Genomic DNA, 27,707 nt, shown 5'->3' on the forward strand with positions numbered 1-27,707 from the left:
CTGTGTCAATTTGCTGTTTATTTATCCGATATTCAACCGCTCTCGGCTCCTTGGCAAGGATGCTCAACAGTAATTTTTGTATAGAGGATACATAGAGTAGTATTTTTCAGAATGTGTAACTCAATTGCGCCTCACCTATTGCACTTTAAAGTACGTGGTTCTTATTATTATAATATTAAACAGGCAAACATACCTCCACCAGCATAATAGCAGTTTTATCAAGTACATCCCAGCGACAAACCAAAACCAAAAGAAATCCGCGAAATGGTATTGAAGCTTACAAAGAAATGCGAAAAAAATAACAAAAGAGTAAAAAAGATAGTCTATCAACCACCCACAGCAGCCAGGACAAGGTCGCAGACTTCCTGCTTCTCCGCACGAACACCCAACTCCAGTGTGACGCCCTCACCCCTCGAGAATGTCATCCGACAACGTACAAGGACTTTTCCGCCACCACCTGTTACCAGGCCAGACAATTGGAGAGTGTGCACCGAAGTCGATGAAGGATTCTCCGTCCCTCCCAAAGGTTCCATGTTTAGCACCTCGATGATAGAGTCGCAAGCAGCTGGATTTAAAAAATAGGTCAGCATCGTGGCTAACAAAAAGCGAAACCGTTTACATACCTTTGAGACTCTCCATTGCAGATAGTGCAAATGTTTCCGTAGCATTGGGTGCCGACTTCAAACGTTCCCATTCTGAGCTGAAGCTCGAGTAGCTAGGCACAATGTAGTCACCGCCGGCGCTGAGCTCTACATCTTCAACCTCATATTCATCTGGGTATCCATCTTCTTCAGGAACGCCCGTAGAAGGATCGAGCTCTTTGCTAATGTACTTGAGAGTACATTTGAATGAAGCAATGGCATATACATCAGGATTTTCCCGAGTGAAGGAGACAAACACGACCCCTGGCGAGTTTGTGGAGGACAGAGCAGGCAAAGGAATGATAAAGTCTTCTACAAGGCCGGTGTCATCAGACTGAGGTTGCATGATGACCGAAACTTGTTCCAAAACAGTGTCGGGAATGGTGTTGGAAAGATTGAACTAAAAGTAGAATTAAGTCCGTGAGTCCATTTTCAACAAATAGAAAATAAGCATACCTGGAAGACAACATGCTCTTTGAAAATATGTTTGACGCAGTTGACCTGGTATTCAGTCTCGCTTTCAGTAAGCTGTGAAGGAGTGGCACTACTGTTGATAACCGGTCCATAGGCAGCGAACTCGGGAATAGCAGCAAGTTCCTGAGCATAAGTTGATTGCTTCTCAGCTGCTGAGGGTGCAGCAGGGGCTTCGGCAACTTTAGACACAGGTGCACCGATGGTATCGAGAGTGCTTGGGCCTACGCATACGATCAATAAAAGAACGAATAAAGTACTTCGAGAAACATACGGGCGACTTCCTGGGCAGCCTGAGCACGACTGATTTTAGGTATCGATGAGGCGTCAAAGGGTTGCGCCGCCGCTGATGGGTCCTTCACATATGCCGCCAACTTGGATTCGAGAGCGGATAACGAAAAGACTGATTCTGTGGCGCACTCAGTACGGGCATCGAACAGCGTAAAGGAATATATTCATACCTTCTTTGACATAGGTCTCTTCCAAAGACTTCACCTTGAAGACCTTCAAGTACAAAGCCGCGCGATCGCGAACTTCATCGTCCACATCGTCGAGGCAGCTATCAGAAACATCAACCAATGCCGTAGGATCAATAACGAATATATGGGACATACCGGTTAAGAAGGACTGTGATACTCTTTTTGAGAGTAGGCTCTGCCGAGTTGACTCCGAATTTAGCCAAACTTGTGACTGCAGCAGCACGGACAGTTGCATTTTCCAGAACGACGCGGTTATAGATGAAACGAATATACTTGGCCGGTTGTGGTGATTGAGGTCCTTCGACACCGAGCAAATGGAGAATACGGACAGAAAGCTTGGTAAATTCGCAATCTTCGATAAACTCACAAAGGTGCGACAGAGCTTGTTCCTTCGATTCAGGGATGAACTTGATCATGTCGAACATGGCCTCAACAACGGCTCGTTTGAAATCGTAGCCACCCTCATCTCGAAGAACGCTAGATAGGAAAGTGAGCATTGACGCGTGTTTGGCAGGGAATTTGAGGCAAAGTGAACGAATGGCATCGACGATGATGACTTTGAATTCATCACTGATCTCAGACATGAAGCCAGTGATTTGTTTGATGAGTCTGTCAACAGAGGCTTCATTGCCAGTCTACAAACCCCCTCTATTGTAAGCACACTAAACGATCATTCAAGGGCAAAAAAACAAACAAACCTTGAGCAGGGTGGTAATCGCGTATGTGGCAACGCTGCGGTTAGGATCGGCGATGAGGGTCTCGAGATCAATGTTACATGTTGCGACACTGGCAGGATGTGATACGGCGAGAGCAGCGAGGGTGCGAGCAGCAGCGAACTTGAGAACAGGTTTAGGAGTAGTAAGGAAAACCTGGAGCACTACGGAAATAGTTCAGCAAAGTATCACCCACAAGTTTAGAATTCACGTACCAGCAATAGGTTTCGTCAACTGCGCCGGCTGAACATTCTTCATCTCGCAAATAGCTCGCGCAGCCTCAAAGTTCACCATGTCACTCTTATGACGCAACCAGCCTTCCAGAAGTTCCAGCATCTGTCTTTGCACACTATAGGTGAAAAGGAGGTCAGGATATTCATTTCATGTATGTGTGAAAACGCGCACTTTGGATCGTCCTCAATAACTTTGGCAGCATATCGAATAAGCATGCAGAGAGCCATCGGGTTTTTCAATGTCGTGCCAGCACCAGACTTTCCTCCACCCAGTTGCTGGATCATCTTAGTGATCGCCATCCTATCTTGCTGGCGCATAAGGTAAAGCAGTCCGAGAGCATGGTACTGAGCGATGAAGCTCGTCGATGGGATTGTCTGGGGTCCACTAGGCTGCGAGCCTCCTCCAAAGCCGAGGTATCCGCCGCTGCTGCCGGAGCCAAAGAAAGACGAAGAAGATTTGGCGCTGACGGCCTCCTGAACCTCGTTCACCCATCGTCTAACAACTTCCTTAGCATTCGGGAAGAGGTGGTAAGCAGACACGAGGGCAGCGGACGCAATGGCCGGGTTCTTGTCCACAATAGCCGCCTTGAAGAACCGTTCAACACCTTGCGCCATGGACGGCTAATCCCAATACTTCATCAGCAGCTTGCTTTGACCAAATGGCGCGGAAAACGCATTAATAGGAGACAGGGAATAGAAACATACATCAATAATTTTGCAGAGAGCGCGGATGGCATTTGGTCGGTAAATGACCTCTGAGTTGGGTTGTATGTCTTTCATTATACTGGCCGTAACCATGATCACATCCTCCGCCGATGCTGCGAGCTCCTTGATGGCCAGATATACAGCCTGACGCAGAGCGCTCTGTGGAACGACATTGTAAGAACACCAATGGACATCGCACATGCACAGAAGCTGCATCACGCACATCTTTATTCTGGAACAGTTTTGTTGTCCCAAAGAACAGTGTCGTAGCCTCCTGTGTTCCAAACGTCTCCCCGACATAGAGCAAATATACGATCCGCGTGAGGAGTGCCCTGCACTTCCTAGGACTGACTGGAGATTCATTGAACACGCGTGCTTCCTGGATGATCGTCGTTTTGTTGTTATAGTATGAGCTCAGGCCGCTTTCGTCCTCTTTCTTAGAGGGAAAGACCATGGCGAAAGAGGCCATTTTTGAGGGATTACAGAGTCGTCAAGAGGTCGACTTAGGCGTAAGATGCGGTGTCGTGGACGTGGAACGTTTGTTTGGCAACACCATCCCACTGTTTGTCAAGAGCATCCGTAAGATCGATGCAACTGCCCCGGTGTCTGAATTCATGGCAACATTCAATTGGTAAACGATTTCAATTTTGAGTGCAATAACAATGTTCTTATCGTCATCATCAATAATACTACAGTCGCGACAACAAATGTATCTACGTAAAATAAGAAACGACCTAAAGCGTATTCCATTTATCCACTTCAACATTATGTGCCGCAGAAACCACCCTATAACCATAACATCTTAACACACCCGACATGCCCACCGCATACAACAGACCATGAGAGTTTTAGTCTTCCTCCTATTGCACTCGAGCCGCTCCCGACTATCTTGGCGCCCTCTTCTATCCCACTCGCCCTCAACGGAGCTCTTGAACAAGCAAGAGCCCAGGAAGAGGTGGGGGACAGAAGGACGAACACATTGCAAGGAACCAGAGACCAGAAGTACACAATCAAATACGAGAATGGATGATGGGAGTTGTGCTGAAACAGAAAGGAGGAAGAGAAAAAGAAAAAGAAAACTGAATGGAAAAAAGAGGAGATGGAAGCGTTGTAAGGAACGTTTGGATTGGTTGTCGATTAAAATGCGATCCAGAATTGATGAAGATGTGCGCGAGTGTTCTTGGAGCTCGTCAGAGTTGAATTACATGAAGAAAAAAGTGGGAGGAATGGTCGAGAAAATAATAAAATGATTTGAAGAAGACTTGGGAGAAAGATATCCAAAGTATTAATGGGTTGCAAATAGGGGAGTTTGAGAAGAAAACGGGCGCGGAGGAGATTTGTGGTCATACATGATGTGGAATAGAGGGAAAGGCAGACACAGGCAAACACATCATACCCACGGCTGATTTCCTTACTGATGCAGAGGAAATGTCAGTGGAGGGGTATGAGAAATGACCCAGGCCTGTTAAAGAAAAGAAAAAAGCGTCCGTTTTTAAATAAGTTTGTTATTGGTGCACCGAGCCATTGTATATTTCAAGTCGTAACGCGTATTGATTTGGCCGTTCTATGCGTTCATGATATGGTAGAGGTGAAGGAAGATACATGGAAGTCTAGAGCGTCGAGTACGACTCCCAGATCTTTGCTTCTAGTCGAGATGTTGAGATGAGGATGGCAACAATAGGGCCAGGACGTATAGATAAGGAGCCGATATCGATTTGTTGAATGATAGTATTTGCCGTGAGCTGTATGCATGGCATCGTAATAATCGAACCGGACGTGCCCCAACCGCTGAAAAGAGTCTTGATCCCAAAAGCGCTTCACCCCAAACACCAATAATACCACATCACCGCGTTCCACCGCCGAAGAACTCCCGGCTTCCCATTGACAGCCGAGAGAACAAACCACCCCGAAACCGAGCGAAACGTTGCATTCTACCCTCCACCCCCCACTCGCCCGGATACTCTCGGGAAGCGCAGACAGAACAAAGAGAACAAACAGGCAACCGAGAATGAGAGTTCCACCGTCGATACGAGATCTCCTTTACCACAGTTCCGCATCACGTCTAGCGCCTCGCTGCTGACCAACTGCGCCAGGTGCCGCTTGTTGCGCCTGGCGGGTATGGGAGCGAAGCCTAGGAAAGAGCATGAGTAAAGGAAATCTAAATCCACAAAATGCACCGAGGTCAACTTACATCCTGTCGCTTGCGCGGTGCTCGTCTTCTTCCTGAACGACCTTTCGCCTAGGGGCACCTGACTTGGAACCAGAGCCCTGAGTGCCTTCTTCCTGAGCGCCACGTTGGACACTCCAGTCGAAGACATAATCATACTGGTAACCCTCACGGACGAAGAGGTCGCGGAAGAGTTTGCGAAGGTATGAATAGTCAGGTTTGTCATCGAAGCGAAGAGCACGGGTATAGTTAAGGAAGATTCCGAATTCGTTGGGGAAACCGCGGCAAAGGAGATCAGTTGGCGTTGTCATCTTCTTCTCCATGATACGGTCGTACTTCTGCTTCTTGGTAGCAGCTTTGAGACCTTGCCACGGGAGAGCACCACGAAGGAAGTACATAAGAACATAGGCGAGAGATTCGAGATCATCGCGGCGAGCCTGCTCGACACCCAAGTGGGTGTTGATGGACGTATAACGAGCAGTACCAGTCAAGTTCTTATTCTCGCGGTAAGGGATGTGAAGGTGGGTCTTGGGGTCGCGGAACTTCTTTGCAAGACCGAAATCGATGACGTTGACCTGATTGCCACGCTTGCCAATGCCCATCAAAAAGTTGTCTGGTTTGATATCGCGATGGATAAAGTTGCGAGAGTGAATGTATTCGATACGAGAAATCTAGTCATGATGAGTTGTGAGAAAAAAAGAGATGAGGCATTGATCAAGAAAGATGAATACCAATTGGTCAGCAAGGAGAAGGACTGTCTTGAGACTAAATTTGCGGTTGCAAAAGTTGAAGAGGTCCTCGAGGGAAGGACCAAGGAGATCGAGAACCATGGCGTTGTAGTCGCACTCTGTGCCAAACCATCTGACAAAGGGGACTCCAACACCACCGGCGAGGGTCTTGTAGACCTTTGACTCATACTCGAGCTGCGGGTGCTTGGCTTTGACGGATTCAAGCTTGATGGCGACCTCCTCGCCTGAGATTATGTTAATCCCAAGATAGATGTCACCTATAGAGGAGAGACATGGATGAGAACAAAAGGGCAGAGAGAACGGAAAAAGAACGCACCAAAGGAGCCAGAACCGATCTTTTTCCCAAGCCTGTATTTGCCGCCAACTCTGAGATCGAGCCTGTGTGTAGACGTGTCGGCCATTGAATGAGATATATGAAGAGCGAAGAAGAAACTGGAAGAGAAAAGTTAGCACGGAGGAAGAGGGGTGAGAGGTGGGGCAGAAGAGGAGTTAAATAGTGGCAGACATGTGGTTTATATGCAGCCCCTCACGCCAGCCTGCGGGCGGCTGACAGCGAAACGAATGATAGAGGACTAAGCCCGTTCTGTGCAGAATCGAGCGACATCAGGAGACAGCGCAAGGACTCGCCCTGCACCAGCCACGTTGTGTGCGGCGTGGAAAGGGTCTGGCAGCACGCAGGCTTGAAGCAGCGGGATATACGGGGGGGAGAAGGAGGAGAAGCGAACAAGAAAGAAAAGAAAGAGGAAATACCTATTTTTTTGGAGGAAAGAGAGGAAGAGAGAGGGGGAGAGGGAGTGGGCGTTAGATGATGAGAGGAAAGGGAGACAACGAGAATCGAAACCAAGCAGTGCAGCGGAGTTTGAAAGTGTGGTTAATCGATTACTTGAGTCCTATTGTAAAACAAAGGGCTGTCTGTCCGCTCAGCTGTCTATTTGCAGGCGTGTCTTGTCAGCTAAGAAAAGCGAGTCCGATGTCTCTCCAGTCAGTGCGACTCGGGAGGAACATGAACCCATCGCTGCACTGCCTTGTTCCTCCTCTCAATCCCGCCTCGTATACTCCCACCGACTTGTTTCCTACAAATCCCGGCCTTGCATTGCATGCAACGTGGCTCCATCTATGTATGGCTGCAACGGGATGCACTTTCCTGCAACCGTTAATGTCTTCCTTGATTGCATTTCGTAGGCATGCCAGCTAAGAGGCGCCGGCTGCCCAGCGGCCCGTTGCCCCTGGTCGCGCTGGCCGGTCAGCAGAGGCGCCCCAGCACCTTTCACACAGTAGATACGCCCCTCTGGCTCTTTGTGTAGCCTATTATTCGTATACAGAATAAAATTAGTTTGCAGCTCATCTGAGTTTTGTCAGACGGGGTTGCACAAGTGTTGCCGTAGCCAAGATGGACTAGAGCAAATTTGCCATTTCAACAGACTCCAAAAATGTACTGATCTCAGGAAAGCAACCTTGCTTGTTCCCAAACCACCACGGTCTCTTTCTTCCGCCCCTCTTTTCGTCTCTCTTTCCTTTGGATACCCTTCGACATCTACTGAAGGCTAATACGTTCGCTACATAGAGTCAGCCACTATGGCTTACCGCCAGAACACAGATCCCTATTATGCCAACTCGCCCTATCAACAACCCCAGCGGCAGCAAACTTATCCGCAACCTGGGCAACAGGACGCATATCCATCCTATCCACCGTCCAATCCCGGCAACACTGGTGTTGTCGACTACGGTGCTCATAACCAGGGCTATCGAAATGACCAGGACCAATGGGACAACAAGTCCGCAAAGTCATTTCAAAGTAGCTACGCTGGCTCGCAAGCTCATCTCAATCCATACGAAATGTCACAAGTCAACGTCAACACCCCCCCTGTACCCAACATGCCCTACGCTCAGCAGTATCCACCACCTCAGCAGAGGCCTGGCGTGTATCGCGACCAGAGCAGCGCAGGCTGGTCAACGGCTCGGGATAAGCTCATGAAGCGCCGTTCGGTCAAGCAGGTCCAGCTCTTCCAGGGCAACTTGGTGCTTGACGTACCAGTTCCTTCACACATTGTTCCAGCAGGCAAGACCGATGTGGAAGAGTTCTCCAAGATGCGCTACACCGCCGCGACCTGCGACCCTGACGATTTCAAGTCTTCAAGATACTCTCTCCGCCAATTTCTGTGGGGACGTCAGACAGAGCTGTTTATTGTTATGACAATGTACAACGAAGATGAAGTGCTCTTTGTCAAGACCATGAACGCGTGCGTTACTACCATCTACACTTTCTGTTCATCAAATTGATCTCGTGTCATAGCGTCATTAAGAACATTGCCCATTTGTGCAGTAGGTCCAAGTCCAAAATGTGGGGCCCCGAAGGCTGGAAAAAAGTCGTCGTCTGTGTCGTCTCCGATGGTCGAAACAAAGTTAACAAACGTACCCTCCAAGTTCTCAATTTAGTAAGTCGATCAAAAATAGTTCATCGCATCAATACTGATCACATCTTCTAGATGGGATGCTATCAAGAAGGCATTGCAAAAGATTCAGTTGGTGGAAAGGATGTTACAGCACACATCTTTGAGTATGCCTATTTTCTCAACTCGATCGCCATATTTCTCATGTTCTACGATCAGATACACAACCAATGTCATTGTGACAGATACAGGCGAAGTCTCGACCGGTTCCTGCCCCGTCCAAGTCTTGTTCTGTCTCAAGGAACAGAACAAGAAAAAGTTGAACAGTCACCGCTGGTTCTTCAACGCTTTCGGACCTCTATTGAAACCTAATGGTATGTCCGCTCTATATACGACTTTTCTTACTCGGCTGCCATATTTACCATCATAATTGTATAGTTTGTGTTCTTCTTGATGTTGGCACCAAACCCACGGGAACCTCAATTTACGAATTATGGAAATGTTAGTGACCGTCTGGTATGCTCGGTCGTATTATTGATGCCCTTTGGCAGGCTTCGATAAACACAAAAATGTTGGCGGCGCTTGCGGAGAGTGAGTGGTGTTCATAAAAAATTTCTGATGCATTTTGTCATGGTACTTTACTTTTGTTAGAATCTGTGTCGACTCTGGTCGTGCTTGCGGCGAAGTGCTCAAGTCGCCTCTTGTCGCATCACAGAATTTTGAGGTAAACCTGTCCTTGTATTTTACTAGCGTCGTACGCCCGTCATTGATGTAACTTCTTATCTCCGCCAGTACAAAATGTCAAATATTCTGGACAAACCCTTGGAGGTTAGTCACGCCGGCTTTGAAGTTGATTGATCAAATACTTAATGTATGCGCTATCTACCCCTAGAGTGTCTTTGGCTACATCAGCGTGCTTCCCGGAGCATTCAGTGCTTACCGCTACAGGGCGCTTTTGAATGGTCCTGATGGCAAAGGGCCTCTTGCTTCATACTTCAAGGGCGAGACCATGCATGCTGGAGGCAGCGGTGCTGGTCTTTTCGGTTAGTCTTTGTTAAGCTGTTTTGATTTATGAAAATTTCTCAACTATCTCCTCCATTAGAACGAAACATGTACCTCGCTGAGGATCGTATCCTTTGTTTCGAGATTGTAACCAAGAAGCGTGAAGGATGGGTGTAAGTCTTTAACTTTTTATGTACACCCCTTTCGTGCAAAGCTCATGAACTCTTGGCGTATACTTAGTTTGAAATACGTCAAGAGTGCGAAGGCCGCTACCGATGTGCCGGCCAGTGTAAGTTATCTGCATCGTTATTCTTATACATTGAGCGAATATAGACTTATATCGATCATCATGATATCAGGTCCCGGAATTCATTTCCCAGCGTCGACGATGGCTTAACGGTTCTCTTTTCGCATCCATCCATGCCACGGTATTCTTCTTCAGAATTTGGACATCCGGTCAAAACTTCTTCCGCAAAATTTTCCTACAGGTAAAAAATATGTTATCATGTCGTAGCAGAATTGTACTGACTGACATACGACGAGTAGATTGAGTTCATCTACAACGCTATCCAGCTCATTTTCACATGGACGTCCCTGGCTAACTTCTATCTTTCATTCTTCTTCGTAAGAATTTTGTTTCAAAGACCCTGCATATTTCTCCGAAGCTAAATGCCTCCCCGCTTCATCTTATAGCTTGTTTCTTCGGCCACGAAGGACTCTGGGGATGCGGATGCATTCAATTTCCTTAGTAGAGGTGCCGGCAAGGCTGTCTTCGAGATTTTCCTGAATCTGTACATTGGTCTTCTGTTCCTCGTTCTTGTTTGTTCTTTGGGCAATCGACCCCAGGTGTGTGCTTTTTTGACTCGAGTTACATGACCATGTGAATGTTCAAATTCATTTCGGAATAGGGTTCGAAATGGGCATACGTTGTGGCAATGGTGCTGTTTGGCTTGTGCAGCGTTATTACGACATGGTGTGCTGGATACACTGTTTACCTTGCTGTTCCGCACAACGTCGAGGGTTGGAAGAACTTCCCTGAGTGAGTATCTTTCTTCATTGTCGGTGGCGTCGATCCCTCGCATCAACACAGGCGACGCTTCTCCCAAAATATTGCTAACATGAATGGGAAACTTTACAGGCTCATCAGGACTAACAAGACCCTCCAAGAAATTGGTGTCGCCCTTCTCGCTACTTATGGATTGTACTTCATTAGCTCCTTCATGCACTTTGAACCCTGGCACATGTTCACAAGTTTCACCCAATACATGTTCCTCCTCCCTTCGTATGTCAACATTCTCATGATGTACGCCATGTGCAATCTGCACGATGTCACTTGGGGTACAAAGGGAGACAACGGAGCGGCAAAAGATTTGGGTGGTGCTAAAAAAGTTAAGGGCGACGATGGCAAGGAACTGATGGAGGTGGAGCTGCCAACTGCGCGAGAAGACGTTGATCAGCTCTGGGCCGCTTCAAGAAATGCCCTCAAGAACAAGCCCCCTGAGGAGAAGGAACATCGCGACGCTGCCACGAAGCAGACTGACCACGACAGGAATAGTCGAACTAATGTTGTCCTGGCATGGGTTGGATCCAACATGTATGTACCTTTCATTCAACCTTCATTTTCCCATTACGCAACGTGCACGCGGAAAATTGTATCTATACCTTAATCTCCTACTGATACTGATGCAATCTGTCTACCCTCTTTCTTTTCTTGCATTAGGCTCATGATCATCGTCTTCACATCAACCACTTTCACGGATTGGGTGGCCACGCATGTGAACAAATCCGGCGAGACTGCGTTTAACCCTTACCTGACCTTCCTCTTCTATGCCTTGTAAGTTTTTCCTTTCACCTCGCTCTCTGGGCTTCTTGACCTCTAGCCTGGAACTGAAACAATGCTCTCTCCCTCATCTAGTGCTGGTCTATCAGCGGTACGGTTCACAGGTTCATTTTTGTACCTGGTCCTGCGACTAGTTGGTCTTTAATGTCCACCAACCGACCACGTAATAACCCACTATCCTATACGCTTCGCACTTGCTATATGCCTGTTATTGCTGCTTGCTGTGATAAACCCCCCTACGGACCGTCATTTCGAGAACCCTAAATTTGTATTGCTACCCGATACCCCTTCCCATGTTCCCATGGACCCTCCTCCTCTTTTCCCTGCACCCCTGTAAATTGATTTTCTAGGGGTTTCGACAATGGTATCTGCAAACCTTTTCCTGCACGTATCATCCTTTATCTTCTCATTTTTCGACGACGTGGAACGGAATTTCTTCTTGTTTGTCATTTTATAATGCTTCGAACGAATATATAACCTGCTTACGACCCCTCGGCCTTGTTGACTACTTTAATAGTATTTTTGAATCTGATTGCGTCGAATACTACAGTTGAAGATAATAAGACCCGGGTGAAATTACTTTAAGAGTGGTCTAAAGAAATATATAATCGTAAGGCCAAAGTTCTTTTTAATAAAACGAGCAACCTGCGAGATAGCAAATCGAAGCATTATGTGTTTTAATAAATTACAGTGAGATGAAATCGAGGGAGAATATGTAAATACGAAAGTATAAAAGGGTATGCTGGGGGCGATGCTGCATGCGATGCGTAATCAAGCTACTTAAAATGCGTAATAATGCGATAAAAGAGGATGGAAATGAAACACAGATAAACCATAAAAGTGAGTTGCGTAAAAAAGAAAAAAAATGAACAAAGCTATGTGGGTCTAGCGATCTAACGATCAATGGTGTTGTACGGATAACTCAACGTGCCGCCAGCCTTGGGCGACACAAACTCGAACTGGGATGCATCAAAGCTCGGCCGCGAGCCCTGCGAATCGCGCGAGCGCGAGGACGCCATCGACCGTGCGTCAAGCGACGACGCCTGGCTCAGCAGCGACGCCTGCCGCTTCGGCGGCGAGTACGACCCGGACGCCGCGTCCTCCGTCGACGACGTCGTCAGCCGCGAGCGCTGCGACGCGCGGTGGTCCGCAAACTGCGTTGGAACTTGTGGGCTTGGCGGCGGTAGCAGGTCAGGTGACGTCACCGACGCGCGAGCGGACGCGGCACCGCTGCTGCTGCTGCTACTGCTTCCACCGAGGTTAGCCGCGCTAGGCCGCCGCCCGCGCGCGCTCGCGGACCGCGGCTGCAGCTCGACGGGCGTAGGCGGCGCGGACCCCGCTGTCGTGCTCGCTGCAGCAGACTTCCACCGCAGAATCGACTTGCGTGCGAGGTTCTGCTGTTCCTGGTCGGACGACACTATGGTATGCCCGGGCAGTGGTGGCGGCGAGGTGGGGATAGGGGACTGGCGCATAGATTGCGATTGCGGCTGGGGTGAGCGGCGCGCGGGCATAGGGTAAGGCGATTCCTGGTCAAAGTGCAGACGATCGAGCCCCGATGTGGCTGCTTTACCGGCTTTCATATGCGGGGTGATTATAGGCCCCGGGTTAGGGTTCCTCCCGGGATAAGAGGGGACAGAGAGTTGGTGAAAATGTTGCTGCTGCTGTGGGTGTGGGTACTGCTGAAACGGCTGCTGCTGTTGAAATTGTTGTTGCTGAAACTGTTGCTGTTGCTGCTGCTGTTGAAATTGCTGTTGTTGAAACTGCTGTTGCTGTTGCTGCTGAAACTGCTGCTGTTCCAAAGAAGGTCTATGTCCATCCAACGACGGCCTCCCCACCGACCCCGACAATGAAGGCTGGGGCGACAGCCGCCCGCCACCAGCGCCCACCCCCGCGCCATTCATCGGCATCTGCGCCTGCGCCTGCGGCACCGTCATCGACGCCATCGACTGGGCAGACGCCCGCCCGCTCGCAGGGTACGCCGCGTGCACATGTGCCGAGGCCGGTATATCCGGCACATCCGGCAAATCGAGTTGTTCCTCCGACGGGCGGGTAGGGCGCTGCGGCGGGACAAGAGGCGAGGTGCGCCCGGAGGCGGCAGCCTTCTGTGCCATCGACATCGACGCGGACGTTGGTGTCGGAGGCGGCATCGAGACCGAGCTCTGTCCCCGCACATGCGTCTGATTTTGATTTTGCATTTTGGTTTGGATAGGAGGCAGCGCGGGGACCGGCACGGTATTGCTCGCGCTCGACCCGCCCTGCGACTTGTTGTTGCTCTTCCTCCAGAGTTTCTTGATGCTCTTGACTGACATCAGTGTCGCCCTGTTCTGGTTTTTCGCCGGGGCGAGGCTCCCACTCGACGCGGTAGCGAGTGACGATGAAGAGCCCGAGGCGAGGGACGCAGCGACCTCGTCGCCCTTGAGCGAGTCAGCAGAGAACCGGCTCGTGGTGGTGTTCGAGCGCTCTCTCCCTTGCACTTGTCCTTGCCCCTGCATTGACATAGGCATCGGCTGCTGTTGCTGCTGCGCCAAAAACGGCGAGTGCAGATGCTGCTGGTGGGCGCCAAACGCATCAGGCGACAGCCCACCACCTTTTCCTATCGTCATCGTATCCCACTGAGCGCCTGTCATAACAATTGGTTCTGGCGAAGAAGGAGACGGCGATGGTCCGTGACGCCCAAAGGGGTCAGGCGAGAGCGGTATCACTGGTGACTCTGCGCCCGTCCCGCTGCTGTTAATGGTGATCGTGTTATTGTTGCTATTCGGCGGAGGAGGTACAGAGGAGGATCCAGGGTACAGCGCCTGCTCGTTATCCTCTAGCTTCTTCCGGCGCTCGCTTTCAGAAAGACCGCTGCCTGTGGGTGCGCGACTGGGCATGTACGAGCGGGGCGCAGAGGTCGTGACGCCGTTGACCGCGAGACGCGGTGGAGACGGGGGCGCGTCTGCGTTGCTGGAAGAGGACGCCTCGCGGTCTTTGATCGCCGAGAAGGGAACTGCGGGCCATGACCTGAACGAGTACAATAAACGGTAAAAAAAAAGTTTGTTAGACCTTGTGTAAACAATACAAGGCAAGGAAGGAGAAGGCAGACGGAAATGAAGCAAATAAAAGTGAAAGACGTACATAGGACCATCAGCCGGATCAGGCTCAGGATGCCGCGGAAGGCGCGGCGAGCCCGTCAGCGTCGTCGAAGGCAAGAGATCTGAATTGCGTCCCGGCGAGAGCGATACAGTTTTCGCGCCCATGGAGCGCGGCGAGAGGCCCGTGGCTGAACTACCGAAACTCATGTTGTGTGGCTCGTCCTCGAGGCTGAGGTTGAGAATTCGTGGGGAGAGTTGGGCCATTGTCTGCAAGAATGCGGGGTAAGTGGATGGTTACGACCAGAAAAGACTGGAAGCACACCTTTTCGAGATCGTCGAGCTGAGCGCGCATGAGATATTGGCTCCTCCGTCGGTCATGAGGGTCGTCTTCGTCAAACTGTAACATAGAACATGAAAATATGAATAAAAATAATCACTGCATGTACTCACGTCCTCAGTAGGATCCAGTCCAAGGTCAAAGTCCAAATCGTCAAACACGGCGCCTGCGCGCTTTTCCAGCGACTCTGTCGGGCTACGCACGCGCGTCACATACACCTCCTCTGCCTTCTCCTTCTCCTCCGTTGACCCCTGACTCTGAGGGGACACATCCCCCTCTCGCAGATACGCAAGGCCCGCAGAACCAGGCGAACCCACTGCACTCGAGCCGCTGTCCTCCTTGGTAGCAGAGACAAGGGCAGAAACGACCGACTTGTCTTTCCCTTTCAGTACAAGCGGCGGGGGGATCTTGCGTGGGGTCGCACCCATATCTGGCGAATGCGGCTTTTCAGGCGACGGTAGCGACATTGCGAGTTTGGGGTTGCCCATCATATCCAACATCTCAAATACCTCGTCTTCTTCTTTCGTCGATTTCGTCTCGTCGTCGTTGTCATCGTGGTGGTCGTTTTGGTCATGAGAGTCGTCTTCGAGTTCCTGTGCGGTCAGCGCGAGAGGAACAATGTTAGGGTTGGAGAGGTGTTTGGATTTCGGTCGTTCAGCGTGAATCTCGGCCCAGGTATCTGCATCGTTCCCGAACACGTCGCTCAGCGGATCGGCGTCGGGGGGTGGTGGAGGCATAACGCGCGCCGTATTTTCTTCTGCAAATTCGTCGTCGTCGTCGCTGTCATCGTCTGAGAGACGTGCATATCCGTTTTCGGCTGCTACCTCCTCCTCCTCCTCTGGCTCGATGGGCACAGTGACAGGAGCTGAGGCGAGTCCGAATGGATCCTTCGTGTCCTTTTTGCCCATCAAGAGCTCAATCGGCGCGGCCCTGGTTCCCTCCTCCTCTGCGTCCCCGCTCTCACTACCCTCTCTCTGCTCCGCCTTGCCCTTCTTTTCCTTCTCGACACGGGCGCGCTTTGCCTGGTTTGCGCGACGGCTGCGCAGCCATGGCTCGTACCAGGCGGCCTTGCGCTTATCAATGTCGAATTCGACTTTGGCGAGGATGGGGATAAGCGAGGGGGATGTGAGGCCGGGTAGTGGTAGCCCGCTCGCGTCATCTACGACAGATGTGTCTGGGGTAGACGCCTCCTCTGCCTCGGAGTGGGAATGGGAAGTGGAAGAGGAGGGAGGGGCAGATTTGTTGTGGGCTGCGCGTATGTCAGAGAGAGAGGAAGGGGAGGAGGAATAGGAGGCCTGGGGTGAGTATGGGGGAAAGTCAGTGGGAGCGGTGCTAGAGATGGAGAGCAGGGGACGCAGGGGGCCTGTTGCAGGTGCATTTTCCTGGGGGAGGAAGGGGGTTGAGCGAGCGGCTGGGGCAAGAGCAAAGGGGGTGCGCGGGGTAGCTGGAGTGACGCTGCGTGAAGAGAGGGGACTGAGGGATGGACTGAGGACATCGTCGCGCTGCTCAGCACGGAGGACGCGGGTCCAGAGATGGCGCCAGATGTCCTCGGACAGACGGGGGCCAGGCTCGTCGGCAGCCTCCTGGGACTGGGTGACGAGGTAGAGGACAAGGCCGGCGGGGGACGGGAGCGCGTACTCCTTTGCGATGGCGCCGAGCTGGGCATGGAGGGTGGGGTGGACAGGGACGAGGGTGCCGCGGCGCAGATGGGGGTCGGCGGCCCTGTGGGGGAGATGGGCGGGGGGCACGACATGGAGGAGGAACTTGGAGGTGGGGGGCTGGAGGGCGGCAAAGGAGCGGGCAGAGGCGGCGGTGGAGGGCGTAGGGGAGAGGCGGGAATGGGGGTCGAGGACAGGACTGGGGAGGGGGTCGTGGGCGGGGCGGGGCGGGGCGGCGGGGATGGGGGTGGCGACGCCGAGGGCATTAGCGAGCTTGGCCAGGCGGTGGGGCGGGAGAGGCGACTTTGGAGGGCGCCATGTCGGGGAGAGGGAGTCGGTGGGCATGGCCATGTCCAAAGAAGTGGAGGGTGGGAAGGCAGACCGAAAAAGGGGCGGGTGTTGCCCAACTGGTGCAAACAAGAGAGCGATAAATTGGGACAAAGAGAAAGGTTGGATTGCATTCTTCCATGGATCCCCACGTCGACGACCCCGCTGCCTCTGTGCCCGTCTATAATTTCTATCATAGCACAGACCATGACTCGGCCTACGCGATGGGCTATCCTCCCTCTCTCGCCTCCTATGCATCCATCCCCCATCCATCCGCCCGTGGTTTGTTTCTTTCTTTTCTCTTTCTCTCCTTATTCTGATCACCAGCTCTTCTCTAGCCCAGATCGTTCCGGATATCCATCCAAACTATCTCGCCATGCAGCAGCAGCAACAGCAGCAGCATTATCCAGGCAACGTGTTCGCCTCTTCCCCGGCTCTCTCAAACACGCCCCCTCCTCCCTCCCCGGATAACTACGAGGCCCTTTCTCCTCCTCTTTCCGGATCAGATACCTCCGCCGACGGCCTCTACCACCACTCCAACAGCTCTTCTGCAAACTCCCCCTCTTCCTCTAGGGGCCACAGTCTCGTGCATCGTACTACCCCAAACAGGTACAATCCACCTCCTTCTCCTTCAAGTTCAGGCTCTCGCCACCGCCGCGGTCGTTCTCAGGGCGATTCCGACGACGAAGAAATGGGTCTCGCCTACAACGCTGTAGAGAATCTCGCCAACACCCGCAAGGAGGCTACTCGTCGTCAGCGTATCGAGGCAGAGCAGCGCAGACGCGACGAGCTCAGAGATGGTTATGCAAAGCTCAAGGATGCTCTCCCAAGTTCTAACCAAAAGAGCAGCAAGGTCACCCTGCTCGAGCGAGGTCCGTCTTGTTTCTTTCATCTAGTCTAACCTAACCTTTTCAATCAAGCTACCAACCATATCCGTGCCTTGGAGGAAGAGAATCAGCAGCTCCAGAAACGCATCGCAGAACTCGAGGCTGACGCCCAGCGTCTCCGCGCCCTCAATGAAAAGATTTCCTTATCGACCGAAGGCACTCCCTCTCCAGAGCACGCTGCCACTGCCCTCGGCGGCCGGCCCCTCTCACCCCCTCCCGATGTTCTCCCTGGATCCAACCCCACTGCCGCTGCCCCCGCTCATTCCCTCGTGAGCGTCCGAGGTCAGCACATGAGCTCAGAGCACTCCAGCCCCTCTGCTTCTGAAGGAGGGCATTGATCATTCACGATGCGACGTTTTCCAACCCCATCTCATGTTATCCATCCATTCTTGCTTTCTTCTATTATCATTGTTTAGATTCACGCTTCTTGCCGTTTCCTGCTCCTCTCTGCCTCTCTCACTTATTTCTCATTTCTGGACGATGCAAAATACGGGACTGGTTCCTATCCACTCGAATAATTCCCAGGACTCAAAAACACTCCTTTGGAGGCTAGGTCGATAACAAACGCACAACCAGCTCTGAACCCAACTCCGAATCCGAATCCGAACTAAACATCCTCCATCCACCTGCTGTGCAGGCGTCGCGTGTCGAAGGACGTTTTTTTCATTCCGTCTAGTTTTGATTTGCTGGTGTATTTGCATGGTTGCCAAAGCGTCTTGTTGTCCCTTTTCTCCTCCTCCCTACCCCCGTTCCCATTCCCAATTCCGAATCCATCACTGCCTTGTTTTTGTTTTGTTTTGTCCGCGGTGGAATTACTAGGACGGATGGCTCGATGCTGTCTGTTCCTATTCCGAGTCACATCCATACATACACTACGTGCTGCGCACTATACACAACTCGAGGACTACATACACATCACACGACGGAACACGATGCAAACAACACGATGGCATGCCTCGATTGCGAGTGGGAGGAATTTCACCAAGTTTTCTCCAGGGTCACATGGTCCATGCGATTGGGAGTTTATGTTGCTTGTTCTGGTTCTGCATGTCAATGTAAATTCTGATTGCTGCAGATAACTTTCCGCGATCAACCAATCGATCGATCCAAATACGAATCGCCGGTTTATCGTCGTGTATCGCATCACGTTCGTGTTATATCCGTTCCGACCCCCTCTATCCCTCGTCTTCCAAATTCTCGCGGCATCGACTCCAGAAACAGAAGAACCCAAAAATCTCCTCGAAGGAGACCTGATGCAGGTGTTCGCTCTCAAGCTGGACTTGGCACTTGCTCGTGCGAATAACGCCATCAGCATCTACCGTCTATGTTATTTTTTCTCCTTTCGCGCCGAGAGTCGAGAGTCGAGGAATAAGACATGGACGTGGACGTGTTTATCGATTTCTTTTTTCCGTGATTTATTCTTGACCACCAAAACATCTTGAACCGACGCGCTCTGTCCCTGTTTCCCCCCTCCTCTATTCCCCCACCCCCTGCAATCTCGGCAAGCTTTGTTCTACGCGACGCGACGCGTCGTGTAAGCGTGAGCGAGCTGTGTCGGATGGAATACATACGCGAACACGGACTCTCGAACACGATCGATGGACCGGCCTTTTTACTTTCCCCACTTGCCTTATTTAGTCATTGGTTCTCGCTTCTAGCAAGCGGGCGCGCTGGCGCGAGGCATGATGGGGCGGGCAGTGGAGGCTTGCGTCTCGGTTGTTGTTTTGCTTTGTGTTTGTGTTTGTGTTCCTCTCTCTCCTTCTCTTCTCCCTCTCCTCCTTCACTCCCCCTCCTACTTCCGTTCGGGGACACCGCGTCCTTACTCAAGATTTCTTCCGTGTTGTATCTTTTCTCATATCTTTACCTCGTTTTTTTATGTCTTTTTTCTCCTTTTTTTGGATCATCTCGTTGTTTCATAACCCGGTTTTATCTGTTTTCTGCCTTGAATGCTTTGGCTTTTGTTTGCTTGTTTTTTTTTCTTTTTGCGACGACCTCTGACGAACTACATATATCCATCCATCCACATACACACATCTGACGACGCACACACACAGTCCCATACACGCCCACATCGTACATACATACATACATGCATGCATACACTACTTGCTCGCTCGCATTTTTTTCTTCACTCTTTTTTTGCTGCTCTTTTTTGATGATGTTGTCACATATACACACACGCCCGCACTCATACCACACACCCACCACATCACCCACATCTTACCGCACCATACCCCACCCACATCACACCTGCATGTTTACGCCAGCCGTCCAACCCCCAGGTTTCTTTTTAACGAGTTACGAGATACGAGATAGTACGACCAATTTATGATTTGACGAACCACACCCCTACCACCCAATGACCCTGTTTTCAAGATTGTTTCAGCTCTATCCTTCAACGCACCCAGGATCATCAAGTCGCGCAACAATTTTCAAATTCATGAAGCGTGAAGTATGATCATGATTAATTGGAACGGTGTGATTTTTTTGCCTTCTCTTTATTTCTCTCTTCAATCAGTTTCACCGTTCACACGTTCCTCCGATGGCTGAAAAATGTGTTTTTTCTTTATTTCTTTCTTTTGTTTTCTTTGGCATTTTGGTTTCTTTGGGCTGGAATCTCGCAATGGGGATATCCATTTGGTATGGATGTTTTACGCTAAAACCTTTTTTACAACGATGCCGCAGATGTGAACATATCGGGAGGGTGTTCTGTTCTTCTTTTCAAGTTATGATTGAAGTGATCCTTGGATATTGCCTATCTTGTCGTTCTTCCTCCTTCCTCCTTTTAATGAGCTAACGGATTGGAAGATGGAGATTGTCATTGACCATTTAAAACGTTATACTCTTTTTTGTTTTTTTATTTTGAGATCTGATTCGAGATCTGGGAATGTTTAGATATTATTAATCGGATACATTTACGTGAATACGTGGATGGTGGAGTATAGGCAGTCTCGGTACGTCCAGTGCTCCTTCCTCTTCTTTTTTTTCTTCTTCTCTCAACGCGCTGGATGTATGCTAACTTCTGAGGAATTTTTCCATTATGCTACTAGGTCACCATTTACTGGTTTATTGCAGCTTACAGCTCTCAAGTTGCTGCGCTGTACATGCCGGAAATAGGAATCGCAATCTGTCCTATATCGTCCTTCTCTCGTGAACTGCCATAAATTGCTACATAGGCGCCGAGAAGAAGGAAGGAAGGAGAAGAAGAAGAAGAAGAAACGAGGGACGGGACGTCAACTGTCAGACTCAGAGTCATCATCTATCATCACATCAAGTCGATCGAGCCCGTGGCTCTCTTGCCACGGTTTCTCGTCCTCTGCGTTCTCTCACCAAGCTGGGGAAATGTAGGAAGGAAAGGGAAAGAGATAATACTCTCAGGGAGAATGGTTTCTAGATACGGTTGCGCTGCTCTCTTCCAGGACTCAGTTCGATGAGTGCATGATCATGAATTTATGACTCGCCCACCGGTGATTGGGAGATGCAATGGAAGTATCTGGGCGGTTGAGAATCCCTCTTGGTCCCGTGCCAACGATCGTACGAGTCAAGAGCACATTTCTCCGTACGTTAGGCGCCAACTTGCAGTACGTGCGCTAAACAATTGAGCTCTTGAAAGCCGTGGCGGTCCGTTTCTACTGCTATAATCTCGCGATCATCCTCTCGTCCTTCGATGATGCAAAGCGGAAAACTCGGGACTCCATAATGTCCTGCACCCAACCAGCCACCAAGTCGTGTTGCGGGGGAGATCTGGTATTTCGAGATGGGCCCAATGATCATCGCTCCCAGCCTGGCATTTGGTCCTTTCGTCTGAGCCTTGCTAGTAGGCTGATACAGATGCTCTTGAAACTCAAAATTTATCGAGTTCCAACTACCAATCTCACATGTGGCACATCCGGGTATTTGATTTTGTCCTCGAAAAACATACCTTACACCACCCTTGTGTCAGAACTTGCAACTGCTTCTGTGATGGCAGCGTGATGATGGATGGATGCCAATCTCTCGGAATTTTTGGATGAAGACGCGCCTGGGTGGTACCCTTGCACCCTAGTGCCCTGGTGTGAAGGCACGTTTGTCGTCGAGCCGCCTATCGGTGCTCTTTCCTTTTCTTTCTCCAGCTGCTAATTTGTTGGTCGGACTTGAGCGTTGAATTTTTTCTCTTCTCTAGCTGCGACATTTTTTTCTGGTGTGACCAATGCTCCCCTGAACCTTCAGGCCTCAAGCTCAAAACGCAGACCCTCCTCTCTCCCTCTCATGTTCTGTCTATCTCGATATTTTCGTACATCGTGCTTACCCACTCCAACACAGAAGACGGCCCAGAATATGAAATGCCACCCCCTCCCTTCGGCTTCCCCTTCTCTCTCAAGAGAACGATACGTCTTATCGCGGTTTGCGACTCCGACGACCTTCACCCATTCATGACGCCAGGATGCCGGGTCACTGTCCCCCGAGTCCCTTGGCTATTTTAAAACACGACAGTACGACCCCCGTCCAAGTTTGCACGACGTCCATTGATGAATCATGAGCCCACTGCGAACCTTGCGCTAATTATACGCGCATCATAAACCACCCACTAACTGGGGGAATATGAATATGACATCTGCGTGTGCGTAATATATAATACGCCCAAATGTATTGCTGGAGCGCATCAGAAAGAAAGTTGAGGCGAGAGCTTTGTGCCCGAGGCTTTGCGCCATTTGGCCCCCCTATCTGGCGATCGTCGACTGGAGTCGAAGAGCTCCAGTCTGACTTCCAGGAGTCCGATATCCGACTTTTACCGCAAAATCCTCGCCCCCTCGCGTGTTCTCTTCGACTGGTTTGAAGCCGCAGATCATGATCATATCTCGGAGCCAGCTCTGTGGTGCCTTTTCGTCCGTGGAAAATGGAAGAGGCTGAATTTGGAGGAGCCTATTCACCTATCCAAAACCTATACAAGTTATGTCCACCAGAAAGAAAAAAAACAAAGGGTATGGGTGAATAGGTCATTGTTCGCTCACAAAAGCCTCCATGCTGGCTGGCCGGAGAGTCGCGACATATATATATCATAGAGGTAATCGATGGCTTGGAAATAACGCGTCCAATGAGAACTGGGTGATCGTACGCCATCATCCACCCTACACGTGTGGAAAGCATTGTGCTCTGGCCGAGTCTCTTTCGAGTTTGAGGCGTCGCGATTTGTCGAAATACGCCCGTCAATAAGTTCCATTCCACCCTCGACATTTCATTATTCTGTTGATTTGAGATTTGAGAGAGAGAGAAGTTTTTACTTACTGACAAGTTTGCTCCAAATAAGAGCCGGGAAACGAATCATCGTCTCATTTTTGTGCAACCAACTTTGGGGGTTTTCTATGTAAAAGTTTCCGTGTTTCATAGCCTCAAGTCTGAATGTCGGACGCTGTCTTTAAACACTTCGGAATCCCCCCTGGCCTATACGCATCCGAGTAATCGTGCTCTCGGAACTTCCTGTTACTATATGACACTAAGTTTTTGGAATTCCGGAATTGGGCCTAACAGTACGGTCTACTTGTATCTGCCAAACTATACATTGTATTCAACGCCGCAACAGTTGAAACGCGTGTGTGAGACTTGTCAAAAAAAAACAAAGTCGACATATTAACAGCATGTCCCGCCGCCTCGTTGCAGTGTCCAAGTCTGAGGCCAGCTGCGCGCCTCGTGGACAGCTCCTCCCATGGCGGCCATCACCATCAAGAGATCCGTTCCTCCAGCTTCCGAGTACAATTTGTGTCCCCTTGAAATTGGGGTTTCTTTCCGAACGGGTTTCCGTTCGAGGGTGTTGGATAGGAATCCCCTATGACACAGCTAGTATGATTGTTTCGCCTCTAATTGAGTTATGAATGGTCAACTATGCGGACTTTGATTTCAGAGTTTTCCACAGCAATTTAATGGGATGGCATACATGAGAATATAGTTTGAAGAATAGATTGTCCCAAGAAGCTAATTAATTTCGGGTCGTCCATGAACCAAAACTATGCATTTTTCTGATTCCTTTTGTCTCTGCGTAGAAACAAGATAACAAAATGAGTAGTATGTTCTGGATTTGAGAGGTGCCGCCTTCATATGTTATTTATTATCTCCATCCGAATGGTTGGGCAAAGCGTCACCGAGGAGATTTCCCCCGAAATAAAGCCCAAGAATAAGTGCTCGCCTATCCAATTAAAGCATTTCCCTTTCGCGTTTATCGCATCGCTTTGTAATAGATGATAGAGAGTCGTCGAGGCTCGATAATTAGAACACATAACGAGCCGTGATTGTGAGCCTCATTGCGCACAGCTTCGGTATAATATCAACTCGCCGAAATGAACAGTATATTCTGGACGGTGAGATACTCATAACTGGTATACTCAGGTTCTATCGATGAGGTATAGGAAGAGCAATGACTCACCGCCGACCTTGACCGTCTTTACAATCCGTTGGACAATTATGAAAGAGGCTAGTTTGACCGCGGTCCGAAACTTGCAAGTGGACTGTCTAATTGCCCATAAGTGATCAACTGACTAATATGCCCATCTGTCCTAAGCCAAGAATTTGGCGAGTGTCTATTGATATATTCCAGGCGACTTTAAATGAACAGGCGCCTCGCTTCCTCGCGAGTCGCAAGACACCCCTTTGATCCCATCGTTAGGATAAGCCACATCTCGTGAGCTCGCTTGCAAGCAGTACACCGGAGGAAAATAGGATTAAGCCGATTTGGTTCCCATAGTATATGTCCCATTTGAGAGTAGTTTTTGATATTACAAGCCCTTTCAAGTTCGTTCAGTATTACAGGTATTCGTTTCCCAAAGAAAAACCATGCGGTGGTCCCGAGAATCCAGGGGGCATAAGTGAAAATCTTCCTCAAAGGAAACGCCATCAGTATAGCCACCGCTATCGACGAGCCATCTTTCCTCTTTCTGAAAGGAACAAGGGCTTCGCGTTTTTAGCAAGGTAATACCTATACCCCACTCTCGGAAGATCGACGCCTTCATTGTACTGCTCACGCTGTCCGATTTTGACCAAGACGCTCCAGAAGTGTCCCTGCGACCTAATATGTCGTGTAGCCTGTCATCGGAGAAAAAAAATGAGTGGTGCGCCACCGTGCTGGGTGCGGCAGATCGCATTGGTTCAGGGCACGTTCCAAAACCCAATCGGCCAAAATAGATAGGAAGTATTGTGATTCAATATGAATTGACAATGCCAGAGTAAGAGTCAAAGATATGAAAGAGCGCCCAGGCCTAGGTTCAATAGAACAAGGAACGTGGTGAAAGACAAGGGACACAATTCTGACCTGACAAAGGCTGTGGAGGCGCCAAATGACTGTGATGAGAGTAAAAGCACGAGTCTGGAGCAAAAATCCAAGATAACTGGGAAGTTAGGAAGAGTGGCGAAGGCTTCTCTTCCATCGACAGCAGAGGTTCGCTAATGTAATGGAGGCCCGATGACGATACATTGTCGTATTCCACGACCGTGGTCCAAAAAACCTAGTTGGTTAGTATACCTTGCCATTTTCTACGTTCTTGACAAATGGCATGTTAGGAACAGGATTCGTGTACAAAATGACGCTGAGCGAGATGTGTCAAGCTTGCACAAAAATAGAGGATTAATTAGAGCATACCTGGGTCGCAGTTAGAAAACTTATATTTCCTTAACCCTGGCTGTGAGCCCATCCATCGGATACACTCTGATCGTGGACAGAGGTATTTAAAGAATTAAGAACAGAAATGAAAACGGTGATGTGTATCAACTTCATTATAATCGCACATGACGCTTATACTTAGTGTTGTATACAGAGCGTAGCGGTATGATTGGCTGGCGAAACTTTAAGACCGTTAAGTAGTCCAGCAAGGACCGCAGACGCCTTTGTCCAGGACCAAGACGCGACATGTTGAATAACGAGGTCTGAGACAAAGTTGACGATTTCGGAAGGACTTCTGCGTGTGATGGGAAGCATAGTAGACCGCAAAAGCAAAGGAGACCTGTACATGCAAAAGATCGACAAGCTTCAAATTGAATAGAACATAGGGACGAGTGAGGCAAGAGCCAGCAGTAAGAGTATATGGATGTTTTGTTCGAACGTTGCGACTAAGCGAAAAAGGGCCGTTGACGCGTGTGACACTAATATCACATGACCCTCTGTGGTATTGAGGAGCGTCTGTCACTATGATATAGTGTCACGCCGCACCCCTTTTTCCACCACGCAGGGCAACCTCTGCAGCGTTTGCTGCATCCTGCTCACGACTAACGATATCCTATCACATCACTGGATAATATCAGGGAGTATCCATCCAGACAATCCTTTAATTAGTGCTTGATCTTCTCTGCGATACCCTTTCATTGCCTCTGGTGCCAGTAAAGTCCATATCCAAATCATCTGGTTGACTATGTGGTAAGTTCTCCCCTTTGGGAACGATATCTCTGATTTTTTACTAGGTTTCTTATCCTCCCAGGTGTGACAATTGCTTGCTCGTGCTTCCTCTTGTGAGTTGTCCCAACTCCCATGGTCGGAGTAAAGTGTCTGATCCGTCCGTTTCGTCTGTGTTTTACAGAGGGGAGGAGCTATTGCCTGGGCTGTCGTGATCGCTGTAAGAACCTTCATGCTCCGCTTTATCCGACCCGAGAAAGCTAACGGCATTGTAGGCGTACAGTATCGCTGGTGGTGTTTTCTTGTTAATGAAGGGCCAGTTTCTCTTCTTCGTCTTCCCAGAATGGTAAAATATTATCATCTTTGATGTGTTCCACTCCATGCTATGCTATTTGAATGATACTCACTAATTCGACGATGATCAGGCAAATCTATGGAGGTATTGGTTTGGGAGTTGCTGCTGCTGCGGTCATCAGCATGTTTGCACTGTCCAATGTTAGTATCCTTACGCGAAGTTTCTCCAGTGCAGGAGCTCCGACTGTGATCGGTAACTGATCCCTCTCTCTTTATTTTTTTATAGCGATCGTACATTTGGATACGTGTCGTCAAATTCCTTTGGCCATTCGTTATTGTGATATGTGCTGTCCGAGCTATCATAATGATCGTCCAACTCCAACGAGGGTAAGCACAATAATTTCCTGTTTCTAACTTGTCCTTCTCGTCCTAATTCTTGACCCGCTGATATTAACTCTGTATTTATTTTACGTACGTGATAACAGGCAAGACAAGATCACATGGGAGTGCAATAATGGCGGACAGCTATGGAATTCTACTATGGCTGCGACGACGACTACGGCAGATTCTGGATCTATTCCGAGTGGGTTCTGCACTCTAGGGTTTGCCAGCCTAAATACCGCCTTCATAATTTCGCTTCTCGTGGACCTAGTCTTCCAGGTAGGTGATAGAGACATTGTCCCTCGGACGCAAACTGATAACGGGAAATGTGACATCTAGTTTTACATGTTCTTCTTGACATGGCGTTTCTCGAAGCGGTTGGAACACTATTCAACCATGAAGGGGCCATTCCACGGAGGTGAGAAAATGAAACCCTATACCCCACAGTGACACACAGAGGATAAGCTTATGCCTGATTTGTACAGGGTATTACAATGCATACTAAGGCATTAGAATTCTTTATTCTGTCGAGACCCACGGACCTTGTTCTTAGCGGCGCCCTGTCTTTATCAGTTTTTTTGTTATGTTCTCTACTTGGACAAGCTTACGACCCGTCACGAATTTACGACATGCCTACGATGCCCGGCATCGCTGGTTTATGACAACCTTGTTTGCTATTGCGAGCTAGTAACTATTTTGAGTGAAAGACCGGATAAATGGAGTGGGTATAGTAGTGAGAGAGCAAGAAGACTAAGTCCGTATGGACACATCTGTAGACCTTGATCGGACCAAAGTTGTGAAATTGGGAGAAAGGGCGAAACTGGGGGATTAAACGAACGATGGGGGGTCTTGTGACGAAGGGAGGAGATGTTTTGTCCCAGCAAGACCGAAAAGAGACGGAAAGTCGGATCTTGATAGGCGATAGAGACCCAGCTGGTTGGATAGCTATCACTGGCCGGTTTTCGGGGCGAAAAGGCGACGGTGGGCAGTGGGCAAACTTGAGAAA

General features: G+C 49.7%; 6 protein-coding genes across 6 annotated transcripts; 3 read left to right on the top strand and 3 right to left on the bottom strand.

Annotated features, from left to right (window-relative positions):
• Window positions 1-326: 326 nt before the first annotated feature.
• Window positions 327-3,711, bottom strand: JR316_0000400 (putative coatomer subunit gamma; the record flags this gene model as incomplete). Its single annotated transcript, XM_047886215.1, has 11 exons — window positions 327-565; window positions 624-1,041; window positions 1,098-1,336; window positions 1,387-1,521; window positions 1,574-1,671; window positions 1,727-2,226; window positions 2,290-2,468; window positions 2,520-2,653; window positions 2,710-3,158; window positions 3,243-3,401; window positions 3,466-3,711. 11 exons carry the CDS (start codon window positions 3,709-3,711, stop codon window positions 327-329), a joined length of 2,796 nt encoding a protein of 931 aa, XP_047753961.1.
• A 1,571-nt stretch (window positions 3,712-5,282) lies between these two features.
• On the bottom strand, window positions 5,283-6,559 carry JR316_0000401 (casein kinase I; the record flags this gene model as incomplete). The annotated part of the gene is made up of 4 exons (XM_047886216.1): window positions 5,283-5,373; window positions 5,434-6,080; window positions 6,141-6,415; window positions 6,475-6,559. The coding sequence occupies 4 exons, from the start codon at window positions 6,557-6,559 to the stop codon at window positions 5,283-5,285; spliced, it is 1,098 nt and encodes a 365-aa protein (XP_047753962.1).
• Window positions 6,560-7,733: 1,174 nt separating this feature from the next.
• JR316_0000402 (Chitin synthase 2) lies at window positions 7,734-11,535 on the top strand (the record flags this gene model as incomplete). The annotated part of the gene is made up of 18 exons (XM_047886217.1): window positions 7,734-8,398; window positions 8,452-8,593; window positions 8,645-8,715; window positions 8,768-8,922; window positions 8,987-9,049; window positions 9,100-9,139; window positions 9,200-9,272; window positions 9,341-9,376; window positions 9,441-9,591; window positions 9,651-9,723; window positions 9,791-9,839; window positions 9,910-10,038; window positions 10,097-10,174; window positions 10,244-10,396; window positions 10,459-10,589; window positions 10,689-11,144; window positions 11,271-11,384; window positions 11,466-11,535. 18 exons carry the CDS (start codon window positions 7,734-7,736, stop codon window positions 11,533-11,535), a joined length of 2,649 nt encoding a protein of 882 aa, XP_047753963.1.
• Window positions 11,536-12,283: 748 nt separating this feature from the next.
• On the bottom strand, window positions 12,284-16,810 carry JR316_0000403 (uncharacterized protein; the record flags this gene model as incomplete). The annotated part of the gene is made up of 4 exons (XM_047886218.1): window positions 12,284-14,393; window positions 14,508-14,731; window positions 14,787-14,861; window positions 14,915-16,810. The coding sequence occupies 4 exons, from the start codon at window positions 16,808-16,810 to the stop codon at window positions 12,284-12,286; spliced, it is 4,305 nt and encodes a 1,434-aa protein (XP_047753964.1).
• Window positions 16,811-16,926: 116 nt separating this feature from the next.
• Window positions 16,927-18,011, top strand: JR316_0000404 (uncharacterized protein; the record flags this gene model as incomplete). The annotated part of the gene is made up of 3 exons (XM_047886219.1): window positions 16,927-17,068; window positions 17,125-17,658; window positions 17,707-18,011. The coding sequence occupies 3 exons, from the start codon at window positions 16,927-16,929 to the stop codon at window positions 18,009-18,011; spliced, it is 981 nt and encodes a 326-aa protein (XP_047753965.1).
• An 8,432-nt stretch (window positions 18,012-26,443) lies between these two features.
• JR316_0000405 (uncharacterized protein) lies at window positions 26,444-27,206 on the top strand (the record flags this gene model as incomplete). Its single annotated transcript, XM_047886220.1, has 5 exons — window positions 26,444-26,521; window positions 26,607-26,707; window positions 26,806-26,980; window positions 27,041-27,119; window positions 27,187-27,206. The coding sequence occupies 5 exons, from the start codon at window positions 26,444-26,446 to the stop codon at window positions 27,204-27,206; spliced, it is 453 nt and encodes a 150-aa protein (XP_047753966.1).
• Between the last annotated feature and the right edge of the window lie 501 nt (window positions 27,207-27,707).

Source organism: Psilocybe cubensis, chromosome 1, assembly GCF_017499595.1.
Source record: "Psilocybe cubensis strain MGC-MH-2018 chromosome 1, whole genome shotgun sequence".
Taxonomy (NCBI): domain Eukaryota; kingdom Fungi; phylum Basidiomycota; class Agaricomycetes; order Agaricales; family Agrocybaceae; genus Psilocybe; species Psilocybe cubensis.